The 13,995-nt window shown below is 33.8% G+C and overlaps 1 protein-coding gene across 1 annotated transcript in view; it reads left to right on the forward strand.

The window, feature by feature from the left end:
- The window catches only part of CDH7 (cadherin 7), a 117,784-nt gene that overhangs the window by 80,074 nt on the left and 23,715 nt on the right, over nt 1-13,995 (forward strand). The window contains exon 7 of the mRNA XM_008066663.2: nt 7,390-7,643. Within this exon, the coding sequence (XP_008064854.1) occupies nt 7,390-7,643 (254 nt within the window). The remainder of the gene's footprint in view (nt 1-7,389; nt 7,644-13,995) is intronic.

A 13,995-nucleotide genomic window follows, 5' to 3' on the forward strand; every position in this document is an offset into this window, starting at 1 on the left:
AGTTTGCCTCTAGAGCACTAGGGACTTTCTTTGTACTGGCGATAGTCTGTTTACTCCTGGACTGTCTTGACAGTCAGCTGTGTTCATGTATAATTTTACAAAAATTAAAATTACTATCATAGAATTATAAAGTGAACAGGTATATACCCAGTAACCTTTTTGATGTTTTTTATTCTAAATTTGCTTATACTTATTTTGCTATTTTTCAGATGATTTGTTTAGCCTTAAATTTTTTTTCTTCCTCTGTTCAGAAATCAGTTAATTTCTGCTGTATTCAAGATAGTTGTTACCTATTGTAGGTATGTAAGATTAATACATTTGGGCTCCTATTATAAGAATCTCAAAGTGTAGTGCAGCTAAACAGATGTGAAAGGGTCAGTACTCCCACAGGGGCATAGGGAGCTGGCCAAACCCTTAGAGCTCTTCTTCCCCTTAACCAATAGACCTCTTTGAATGCGACAACAGGATGTATCCAAATAGAACATATGATTTATGTTTCATACATTATCTTTCCCTGATCTTCTTTTCTGTAAAAAAGAAAAAAAAACTTCTTGCCAAGAGGTGGATACAGGCTTCCTGATTCACAACAATTTCAAGACAGTTCACCACCTTAGACATGAACTTTTTGGACTTTCACCAGAAGTCTTTACTATATGGTTTTCATATCAATTAATAACACTGTTTAATCTGTTTGGGCTATGTAACAAAAATATCATACAGTAAGTGTTTTTTAACCAAAAAAAAATTTTTTTTGAGTCAGGGTCCAACTCTGTAGTCTAAGCTGCTGTACAGTGGCAAGATCACAGTTCACCTTGAACTCCTGGGCTCAGGCTATACTGCTGCCTCAGCCTACTGAGCAGCTGGAACTACAGGAGTTCACCACCACTGAAATCACTTGCCACTGTCAACACAAAAAAATGTGTCAACAAAGTTGAACAAAAAAGGAAGACTATTTTCAAGGCTATTGCAGTAGGGGATAAAAACAGACTCTTCTAAACTCAACTCAGCAAAAGCAAAGGATTGGAGAGTTTATTAACGTTGGGATTAGGGGAGGGACATCATTGACCCTCTGTGTTTGATAATTGGTTTTAACCAATGGAAAAGTAAATTTCTTAGTACCCTCATGTCAGGAGATAGTTTTATGTCTTGGAGCTAGCTCCTACTGAAGGCTCTTGTCCTCCCACAAAAACGGGGAGCTAAATTTCTATCTTCCTTGATGGGTACATTTCAAAGAGATGGCTCCAGGGACCTTGAAGAAGACATTCCTGAGTTGTAAATGTGGCAAGAAGCTTTTAAAAAAGATTTACATCTCAAAGGGACAGAGAAAGAGTTTACGATTACAAGATTTCTAAAGTAAATGCTCTAAGAAAAGAGAGGTCAGGAGCCTAGAGTAGGAAAAACCTCTTTAAATTTACTCAAGCTGGAGAATGTTAAGTCCCTCTTGGTCACAACCCAGGAAAATAAGAAAATAATGACAGTAATGCAGTTGTGCATAATAAAGAGAATGTATTTTGCTTTTGGAAAGTACTTAGGGAATAACTTTGGAACTCTTATCATTTTGTTTAATTATTCATCCGAAGTTGTAGATCACTTTTAAAGTTCTGTGTGTCTATTTTATTTAGAGTAAAGTTATTAAAAAGTTGCAATTAAGGATTTTTTTCCATAGGTATGGTCTCATTTAAACCCATTTGTCTAGAAAAAAAAGATTTATATTTATTTGATCAAGAAGTAGAGAGGATATTGAAAGCACCAGAATATACTTTGATCTATAAAACAGCTGGAATCTCTAGGGGAAAAAATGCTTTTAAAAATGACAAACAGTCATAGAACTTTTGAACAAAATCAACATTAAACATAAGGCATTAAATACGTAGAGATGTACATGCATACATATGCTAACCAGCCCTGATGGTACCATGCTATGGTTAAAGAGAACAGAACTGAGAACTTCAGAAGAATTTAACTTGGATCAGTTCCTGAAACATCAACAACAGCACTGGCCAAAGGTACAAGATCTGAAAGGAGGTCATTAAGCTTAATGAGCGTTTATTTGGCTATAGACCAGAAATGAAGCTATATTTAAAAAGAAAATGCAGTGTAATGATTTTGTGAAATGAATTCATGACTATATTTTAACTTAAGTTTTAGTATTGAAAAAGCTAAAAATGACAGAGAGAACTCTTAAGACTCCAGAATTTGTGACAGTCATTTTATTTTAAAAATTCAATATTATAACCTGGCTTTGCTGAAGACAAAGTCTAAGGGACCAGAGAGGAAACACAGATAAGAAAGACATAGTTTTTACTTTTCATTTGCTCTGTAAATAATGATACTACTGATAATAGTATACTAGTAATAAGCAAATATTTACAAAGTGATTACTGTGTCAGTCACTCTTCTAGTTGCTATATATGTTTCTGAATAATTTAAACAACTCTACGTGGTTGATGAGGGAGGTAAGTTTCTAGACACGATAATGTCAGATAGTATAAGTCTCTAGTTGCTCTTGAAGCTTGAAGAATGCCTGCTTGTTGGGGCAGAAAGAGAACAGGTGGCGGACATATATGACCATGAAGTCACATAATGTCTTTGCCCCTTAAACATGAACTTTTTGAACTTTCGCTAGAACTCTGTACTATTTGGTTTTCGCATCAATTAATAACACTCTTTAGTCTGTTTTGGGGCTATGTGACAAAATATCATTCAGTAGTTGTTTTTTAATGAAAAAACTTTTTTTTTAAATTGAGTCAGGGTCCAACTCTGTAGACCAAGCTGCTGTACAGTGGCAAAATCACAGTTCACCTTGAACTCTTGGGCTCTGACTATACTGCTGCCTCAGCCTACCGAGTAGCTAGAACTACAGGAGTTGACCACTACATCCAGCTATTTTTAAAACATTTGTTGTAGAGATAAGATCTTGCTATGTTGCCTAGGCTTGTCTCAAACTCCTAGGCTCAAGCAATCCTCCTGCCTCAGCCTCCCAAAGTGCTGAGATTACAGGTATGAACCACCATGCCTGACCCCTCACAATTCTGGAGGCTGGGGAGTCTCAATTCAAGGTAGATCTAACTTCTGGTGAGGATCCTCTTTCTCGTCCATAGAGGACCATATTCTCACTGTGTATTCACATGGCAGAAAGGGTGGGGAAGCTCTCTGAGGACACTGACAACTAAATCACAACTCACTTGCTCCACTTCCTCGTATCATCAGCTGGCAGTTAGGATTTCAACATACACATACACATTTGTTTTTTTGGGGGAGGGGCACAAATATTCAGTTCAAGACAAATATAATCTTGCATTTTTTTAAAGGCTTATTAAAGATGTATGTATACTTTTTGTTTGTAGTGTGTACAACTTTTTGATTGGAGTTACCTCTCAATATAGTTTCATTATTACTTAGATAAGGGGATCATGGAAACATTTATAAAGAAAGTGATGGTCTCTAAAAGATTTCAATAAGAGGAATGACAAAGTTATATGCAAAAAGAAGGAGCTGCAAGTAATTCATATTAGAAAAGATTAAGTGTTCTGGATGCCGATCATGAAAGGCCTGGAATTTTAGCCTTACCATTTTGGCTCCCAAACAACCGCCTGTCTATTTTAGTTCAGTCCATGGGCTAAGGATGGTTTTATGTTTTTAAATGATGGAAAATACATGAATTTTAAATCTCAATGCCTGTAAATGAATTGTTATTTACAAGCAACCATGATCACTCATTTACACAAGGCAGAGAACATATGTCCTGCACGGTCTAATATTTACTTTCTGGCACTTTACAGAAGAAGTATGTTGACCCTTGCCTTTGTTGTAATTCTTTTTCTTCCATCGTACTTGATGACCAAAAATTTAGAGAACCCTTTTAATACCTTGGGGACAAAAATACCAATCAAGGTGCTTCTTTATTTTCGTGTCTCTGACATGTCACTTGACCAATGAAAAAGCATGTCCTAGAGGTCTCAGAATGACTCTATGACTTCACTAATTTGGGCCTGTATGACCCAAATTTGATTTCAGGGTATTAGCATTCTTTCTTACTACTTCATATTGTGGGCTACAGTGTGAATAGTTTTTGGTTAAATTTCTAGTTATATGCGTTCTCCACTTATATTTAGTTTCAAACGCTGTAAAGAATCTATTTAGACATAACTTTTCTTTTTTCTTTTTCTTCTTCTGTGTCTTTCCTCAGTTGTTATTTTACATTCCTTCAACTATAATCCTATAATTACATCTAATAATAATGGCCTGTATTACTTACATAGTAATTAGTAATGGAAAAGACAAATGAAAATTAAAATTTTATTGAAAAACGTTTTCTTAAAATGTCCTATTCATCACAGGACTCCACTTTTTGAAGACTAGATCTCTGGCTTATTCTGATATGCTTTGAAAATAATTTTGTATAACAATTCCTTTTGTCTGTGATCTTGATTCATAGCCTTTCATATGAATTCTTTTATTGCTTTATTTTCATAATAGCTTTTAGGCAACCAATCATCATGCATAATTTTGTGTTTCTTCATGACTTCATAGCATCCAGATGTTCGTACCTCATGTTTCTGCCTTTCAGACACATTTAATGAAACAAGTTGCTATAAAAATAATTGCACTCATTTCTGTAGTAAATCTTAAGTTATTCTTTCATAAGTGAGACAAACTTTTACTTGAATATGGAGGTACTTGGTATCCCTTCTGCTAATGTGTAAACCTGAATGAATATCTTAAAGGTTGTTGTGGTTTTGCATTGATCTGAATGGAGATGACAAGTGAGATTTTTAAGCATGTTCTATTACACATAGACTCATAATATTTCTCATGTAGTTAGTCATTTCTATAAAGAATATGAGAACAAACTGAGAAGGCTATATCCAAACTACTTACAAGCGTGTTTTGGTTTCTCAGTAAATGCTTTTAGGTAAATAAGAACACTTTTGATTTATTTTCAGAAGTTCCCAGAATAATATCGGATTTCATAGATAGGCCCAAGAAAATTTTAATGACTAGGCCAGGTATCTTAAAAAGAGGATTCACATTAGAATTATCTGATGAGCCTTCCAAAAAATGTATATACTTTTGCCTCATTCTGCACCTGCTGGATCAACATCCTCTTAGAAAGGGTCAGGCATAATTCAGAAAATTCCCCAGCTAGTTCTGATTCTCACCTTTGATTGACCACCATTTGACTAAACCCAGTTAGATAAAAAACAAAAACGGTAGCCTTATGGAAATATCACAGAATTTGTTAAGGTGATGCTATGGCACTGTTTACTTGGACTCCAATATTTTCATATGAAACCTCAAGTAAGAATTAATACTCTTTTTTTTTTTCCCCTGAAGCAATTCTGTGAATTTTTTTTTTTTTTTTATGGTCAAGGAAAACAATATATCTGGTTATGTTTCTTCTTCCATCTCTCCCTTTGGCCATCAAGATTCTTTGAGTCAAAAGTATAGTTCAGTTTTACGGCTCTTGAAAGCTTAGTATCTGTGTTCCAGTTTTTATTTTGTTGTTGTTTTTGTTTTTCTTGTTCTGATTCAAGAAAAAGAAGCTTAAGAATGTATCAGTACTCTTCTATGTGCCAAAAATATAATAGGTACGGAAAATAATAGTGATGTACAAAATAGTCTGGACTTACAATCTAATAAACTAGACAGATATAAAATGAGCATTTCAATAAGTGATCTCTTGCCTAGATATTGTTAACCTATTTTATGTACTGATTTACATATTTTTTCCTTGTATTAACCAGGGATTAGCCATGGGTCACTTTTTACTTTATATAATAGAGTTAAAATATAATGTGCATATGTATATATGTACGCTATATTTTATGTAAAATAAGTAGTATATATGCATTATGTATGGTATGCTATACATTATATATAGTATAGCATGTATATATATCTTATTTTATATTTATACAACCACATTTTTCTATGTATTTTGATCAGCAGCAACTTTTTTGAGATGGTTTGGAATATATACACCTACACATGTGCACACCCATATGCCACATATATAGTGAGTGATTTGAAATATGATCCTCAATATTATGTATTAACTCATTTTTAAAATTTTATTTTGTTAAATACTGACCACTAAGTACAGTATGTGTTATATTTGAAATTATTTTAGTCTTTACTATTTTTAATTCTTTCTCTTTTATATAGTTAAATGTAAGGAATATTTGAGGACAAATTTTGGAGTTGGAATTAGAATTGAAAGTCATAAAACACTGTTACTCTCTGTATTCATTAAAGCATAAGAAGCATGTTATTATCACAAGCAACCTCTACGTGTTTGTATATGATTCTTGATTCTTTTATTTCACAGATTCTTGATTCTTTTGTTTCACAAGTGCAACATTTAATTGACCTCAAAACTTGTTTAAGCTCCTATGAGATTTGACTTGGTCACTATCTTTGTAGAAAATTTTAGCATGTTAATCCACTTGGAAATGAGATACAGAATAAAGATTCTAAAATATAACTGTTAACCTTTCAAAATAAAGAGGCTTATCATGTATTTTGATGAAGGAATACTGAAGGTAGAAATGATAGGCGCTTCATCACAAATTGGCTATGTTTTCAGATTGAACAGCCTCAGTATGGCGTGGCTGCCACCAAAAACGTATTTTGAGTATCCGAAAGCTCAGAATTCTTTTTTTGTTGTTGTTGTTGAGTTAGAGTCTCACTCTGTCACCCAGGCTGGATGGCAGTGGCACCCTCCTGGCTGGCCATCACAGCCTTGACCTGCTGGGCTCCAGCGATCCTTCTGCCTCAGCCTTCCAAGTAGCTGGAACTACAGATGTGCGCTACCACGCCCGGCTAATTTTTGATTTATTGTAGAGATGAGGACTCGCCAAGTTGCCCAGGCGGGTCTCAAACCTGCAGACTCAGGCAATTCACTTACCTCAGCCTCCCAAAGTGCGGGATTACAGGCTGAGCCACCGAGCTGGGCCAGAATTCTTATGTAGTCCCCCAAACCACTGACATTTTAATTGAGAAATTCAATGAAAACTTATGTTTTTCTTCCGTTTAATGTGTACCCCTGAATCGTGCAGTTAAATTACATGGCTGAAGAATATTACATTGATGTCCCTATTGGAGCAGATTTTTCAATCTGATCAGTTTTCTTTCAAATAATATTCTAAAGACTTGCATCTGTCCATGCTGAGTGGATTAAGTTGGTTCAAAAGCACTTACCATTTTTTATGAGCCAGAAAAGCAGCAAGGATTCTGATTGGCATAATTGTTTATTATATTTGAATGCTGATGGTGCATTTTCATGGCAGAGTCCTTTCTATGCTTATTGACATTCATAAATGAAAAGGCTCTGCTTTGCTGACTGTTTAATTGGTAATTTAATTTTTCTAATAACTTTCTTTACAGGAACTGGATTTTGAAGCCAAAACAAGTTACACACTACGGATAGAAGCTGCAAATAAAGATGCCGACCCTCGTTTTGTAAGCTTGGGGCCATTCAGCGACACGACCACCGTGAAGATAATTGTGGAAGATGTCGATGAGCCGCCTGTGTTTTCTTCACCATTGTACCCCATGGAGGTATCAGAAGCTACGCAAGTTGGAAATATCATTGGCACTGTGGCAGCTCATGACCCAGATTCTTCCAATAGCCCTGTGAGGTAAAGGCTCATTTACTCATCATCTGTACGATGTTGCCTCAATGTACCTCTTTTCACAACTCATGTCTTAAATTATGGTTTATTTTTTTCATAACAAATAGAAACCTGTTTTGTATATGTCTCAAGTCACAGCAGCAGGAGAGAAACAAGATAAGAACACATTTTATTAATTTAACAATGTCACCTGATTATACATACAATGTCACCTGCTAAATTATGTAGCCATAATTTTAGGCATTCATTATTATTCACAAGCCATAGCTGATGCTCCTATTCAACAAATTATCCTGAATCTCTTTCAAAGCAAATTGTGTTCAAACAGGAAATAAGGCATGTTTTAGTTGTAGGATAATTGGATATGTTACAAATAAAAATAATTGTATCAACAACTTAAATTGGGCATTAATTTTTAAACAAATCATTTTTTTATGTTGGTCTACTTGAACAGTACATGTCTATTAATTTATTTTTCCACTCATAAAATAAAATAATACCTTATCTATACATAAGGACTATTACAAATAGTCTTATATCTAGACCAGACACATCCTTATAGCCAGTTAATCTTGTTAGGACTAACAAAAAGATGATATGTAAGCATTTCAAAGTATGTCAACATTTTGTTTTGTCCTTTTTACCTATAATTTATAATCTGAGATCTACATGTGTGTCTCTGTGTATGCACGAGTCTGTGTGTGTGGTCCTAATTTTTTTGTTAATATTATGCATACACTACACTTAAGAGAGAATGTGAATTGTATTGTATGTCTTAATTTGTGTTTGTAAGTAAGTCTACTTTCAACGTAAAGGTTTTACTTTGATTACAAAGACTATAATGTAAAAAAAAAAGAATCAATGATTGTTTTAAATTCAGATATGTTCAGCTTATAAACTATCTGTAGAATTTTGGATTTAAATGATACATATAGTTAGTCCCCTCCTTTTCTTTCCTTTTGCCTGACATTAATAGACCTAATAAAGAATTGGTGGAGGGTACTAGTTATCAAAAAAATGAAATCACACTTTTTATTTTTGTACCTATACAAGTTCAGCATATATAGATGGGTATACACTTTTAAAGTGATGATCATAAACCAGTTGTAAAAATATAATCTTCTATGTTTCTGTGATAAATCACTGAGTATGAGTGACTCCAAATCCATCCAAATTTTTTTTTTAAAGTATATATATATACTTCTGTGCACTGGGATATCAGTGATTCACAAATATACCAAATATAATAAGCCTTTCCTGTAATAGTCCACCCTTCATTTTCAAAAAAAGGTTGCTGACTTCAGTTCAGCTCCACCTACCAAGTCATACTGTCTTTCGCACACTTGAATTTGAATTTTGTTATAGCATTCCCTCTCTTTGTAAAATGCTTAAATCTCCTGTCCTCGGGAGCTATCAACCACACCACAAGTGTAGACATAGACTAGCTACTTAGGATAGTTTGAATGTTGTTAAAATCATTTAATTGAATGAAGAGATATCTGCTTTAATGAAGGTGGGGATATTAAGAAAGACAGAGATACATTAATATATATCATAATTTAGTACTAAGATGAATGAGGGAGCCTGATGTAGTAGTCTCAGCTACTTGGAAGGCAGTGGTGGGACGATTGCTTGAGACAGGGGTTTAAGACTGCAAGTGTACAATAATAGCACCTTTGAATAGCCATTGCACTCCAACCTGGGCAACATAGCAAGACCTCATTTCTAAAAACAAATACAATACATAAAAGAAAGGATTTTTTGAACATTTTTAATGATTGCATTTGTATTTTTATCTTGTTTTAATTTTTTTCTTTACTCTCTCCTTTGTTGTCATCCTGTTGAAACCTTTCAGAGAAAATATTTCACTTTTTATAATATTTTGTTTGAAAACAATACCAATAGTATTATATAATAATTTGAGGAACAAAAAGAAAGAATAGGTTTAAATGGGTTATGACTTGAGAGAGTGAGTGAGAAGTGAGTAGAGAGGGATAAATAAGTTCTAGGTCTGTTCTCTGAAGCACAGAAGTAGAACTTGTCAAAGGCTGAACTCTGTTGATTTTGGAGGTCAAGATCTCTGTGGCATTCATCAGTGAAAGACTAGCTGAGCAGAACCTTATTTTTACCTCATTTTCAGTGTCTTAAAAGTAATGAAGGTGACCTTAAATTTCAGGTTAGTACTAGCTTACATCATTATCTTACAAATGGAGAAATAGACAGACTTTGTTCCAAGTGATCTAAAATGTTATTTTGTTTGTGTGAATATTTCTTTTGCTGTTTTTAGAATTCATTTCTTCACTTATGTTTAATATTAGCATACTTAAAACATTTATTTTACACTATTTTCAGAAGGTCAGCACAATTATTTTCATAGCTTATATTTTTTAGAAATTTGTCTCTCACCTATTTATCTTTTCCTATCCATTTATAATATCCTTTAAAAGGACATTTGCCTCATTTTACAGTTTGATGAGTATATGTTTACTTTTGTGCATCTTCTGGAAGATTAGTTCTTTTCTCAGCACTGCTATTTTGAATGGCCCAGGAGATGTCACCTAACTTTATAAGTTTTTGTTTGAGCCAGGACAAAGGTAAAATTTCTGATGATTAAATAAGAACGGGAAAGTAAATGATGTTTTTAAACTGTGAATGATGACTTAAATATTGCCAAGAATTATCATTCCACTCTGCTCTTATTGGAGATGATGGTGCTTTCATGCCATTTTTATTTTGAGGTCAATAAAGTCAGTAAAAGAGATGTAGTGTTTTGTATGCAACCATATTGGCAATCTATCTTGCAGATAGTTTTGTACTCACATATTTAGTAATAGATAAAGTTACATAGTTTTAAAAAATATAAACATGTTTGCATTGAGCACTCACGTGACTACCAAAATGTAAATTTCCCTTCAACATATACTAGTGGGTGGGTAAATAACAGTCATTTGAAGTACGAGGACAGATGAGTCTCCAGGTTGAGTTGGAACTTGAGTCTTAACAATTGTGAGATTTGTGCTTCTATACCTTTAGAAATACTATAGTTCTTTGAAGAATGAAAGAGTAGTATTTGTTTAATTATAATGGTCTAAAATTAGGCCAATAATGTTTGACATGTAAAACAGTGTGCACAATTGGATAATTAGTTTTGAATTTATTAACATTCTCTGTCATATAATACTGCAATATAGCATATGCCATTTATATCTGTAATATTTTCTGATGGATGATGCAAGATATTAAAATTAGAAGAAAAAAAATTTACTTCCCTCCAACAAGGCAACATTGAGATTCTCTTTTGATATGATCCTTTCTTCCTCAACATTTTTTAGATTTTTAACCGCTCTACCGAAGCACCAACAAAGACTCTGCATAATTCCTCTCTATGCATCTACCCTTTCCTTCAAATGAGACTGGGACACTTATACCACTATCAGAGCCCTGTCATTTTGGTGTTAATAAGTATAATAGTCAGCACACTTTGGTTTCTCTTCAGATTATATAAATCTTGCACCTTTTACAAGTATGGGTATCATAAGTAGAAAAAAATTAAAAATCTTGAAGTCCAGTAATTGGCCAGAATATAACACCATTATGAATGCTACTATCTTTTTAATACTTTGTCTACTCCCCAGATAGCTAACCTAGATCATCACCTTCTTTGGAAATGAAATCCTATAGAATCTAAAACTGTAAAACTTTGTTTTCGTAAGAAAAAAATGACTAGTTGAGGGAAAGCACATTTCTGGTTTCTTATTTTTTTAAGTAGTTTTTTACCCTTTCATGTAAATTTTGACCTTGAATACTAAACATCAAACTTCATCTATTGAACTTGGAAGGCAGATTGTGGTCTCCTGATTCTGATCATGTTTCTGAGTAATAGAAACTTCACTTCCATGTTTCTCATCTAAGATGGTAAAAACTGTAAAAACAGCATTGAGTCTAGAGAATTCTAGACTCATCTCTCATGTCAGCATTGGCAGAGTGATCAATGACTCAACATGCATTTATTAAGAACCTGCTTTGTGTAAGACACTAGGGAGAATGCTGATAGGAAAACAAAGATAAATAAAACATTTCCTCTAACCTTAAGGAACTTACAATCTGGATGAAGTAATAAGATCCTATAAAAGTTAAACAATATGAGGGGAAAAAATGCCAGCACTGTAACATGGCAAATTGTGAGATAAATAATAATCACTCAAAGTTAACTGGCCATGAGACTTCATTTGAAGGAATGATTGTGAAAGCAGAGCTTTGAGAGATGGCAGGATTTGGAGAAGCCAAGAAAACATCATGCAAAGTATGTTTATGTTTTATTCAGTTGTATCCTAAGAGTGTAGTGCTAAATTATGAAATCAGCAAATTCATTTTTGTAGACAGCACAGCAAGCCCAAAGTCCCTATGCTAAAAATAGTCAAAAAGTTGAAACATGATATTATTGCAAATAAGATCAAATGAAAAGACAGGCAAATAAAAAGTAATAGTCATCATTTTCAGCATTTCTAACAATTTAATGTTAGAAATGTGTTTATATTTATGTTCAAAGATGCTTGGATAATATTTACCTAAAGGCATTTTCAGAATTCCTGGTATTGTATATTCTCAGATAAAATAGTATCAGAAATGACATTGTATAGAATGACTAGTATGAACACATTTGTGGCATTTGAATAATTCAGTGTATGTTTTTTAAGTAGCTTGTATGCATGCTTGTTTTTGTATATATTAAATCTAAAATATTTGTGAATAGCTGAGTTTTATAAGAAAGTTAGCAAGCTCGTAACATACAGAAAAATAATACTATCAGTAAAATTGTCTATTTTAAAAGTAGCAGATATTGCCGGGCTCGATGGCTCAGCCTGTAATCCCAGGGCTTTGGGAGGCGTGAGCCCGTGGGTTCGAGACCCACCTGGACAACTTGGCGAGACTTCATCTCTACAATAAATCAAAAACTAGCCGGTCGTGGTAGCGCGCACCTGTAGTTCCAGCTACTTGGAAGGCTGAGGCATAAGGATCACCAGAGCCCAGCAGGTCGAGGCTGCGGTGGCCGGGAGCGGCCACTGCACTCCAGTCTGGGCGACGAAGTGAGACTCCAACTCAAAAAGAAAAAAAAAAAGTAGCAGATATCAATTCCATGAGAATATGCACTGGGCTCAATTTCAAAATGCTACTCATTTCCACATAACTACCATTACAAATGAAAAAAAAAAAAGAAAATATGAGTTCAGGTATGGTGAAAACATAAAACATGTTCTTGTTAGACAAGTGTAATTACTGCCCAGAGATAATTTTCATAGAGTTAAGTAAGAAATGCCTTATTTTATTGAGCCATTTTCCCATACATTGCTCTAGAATTAGAACTCTGCTCTTAGCAAAGAACATCCGAGTTAGCTTTTTAAAAGACTCCAGGTAGAATGAATTTATTGACAATTACATTTTTCTTAATTTGTTCCTCACAGTATTTTTCATATCTAATACTTGTTGAAAAGTCAGATTAATAGAGGAATAAAAAAAAAATCACAGCCTTCTTGGTATAAATCATAGAGAGTTATACATGGGGTTAAAAGATTAGTGTGCTAATATTTATCTTGCACTGGTCTGTTAACATTCTTTGATTGCATTCAGCATAAAATGGCCACAGTTAACTGAAAAAAATATTTTATTAAACAATTGGGTATAGTACACAGAATCAAAAGAAAAATTGAAAGCCAATCTTCAGAAAAGAGAGCAATAAGATTCCTCTAGAAATATGAGTAGCAAGAATGAGCAGTCTCTTCACAATGTAGAAACTGGACAGAATCAATTCCAACCCTCTCTGGTTAAGATTTATATTTCCTGAAGAGCTTTTTTGTCTGTCTGGCTACATGTGAATATCTCTTACCCAAGATGTTCTGGGCATTTTGATTATCAGGATACAAATGGGGTATCTGCTGTCATTAAGTATGGAACTCAATAGTTTATTTTAAAGTAATTTACTTCTCATTAAATCCCTGTAAGGCAAGTGTTATTGTTTCTATATCATAAATTAACATGTGCCTGGCCACACAGCACATATGTGGTTCCAGGATTTTAAGGAAGTCTATATCAAACCTGTGTGATTCTTATAGCAGTACACACACAAAAACATATACATACACAAACTTTACATACACTTTATAATAGATTAAAACTTCAATTCAAATGATTGAGCTATTTCTATTGTTTAAATGTATCCATGATTATTCATTATATTATCTTTCACTGTTTTGGGAGTATAGTTGATATATCTGTGTTAATCTAGCACACCCACCTACACATTCTGTTTGTGAACACTGACATGCAAGTTGATACCTGGTGATAAGAATGAAATCGATCT

This window comes from Carlito syrichta, unplaced genomic scaffold, assembly GCF_000164805.1.
Source record: "Carlito syrichta isolate Samal-C Ts95f unplaced genomic scaffold, Tarsius_syrichta-2.0.1 Scaffold309078, whole genome shotgun sequence".
In the NCBI taxonomy this organism is placed as follows: domain Eukaryota; kingdom Metazoa; phylum Chordata; class Mammalia; order Primates; family Tarsiidae; genus Carlito; species Carlito syrichta.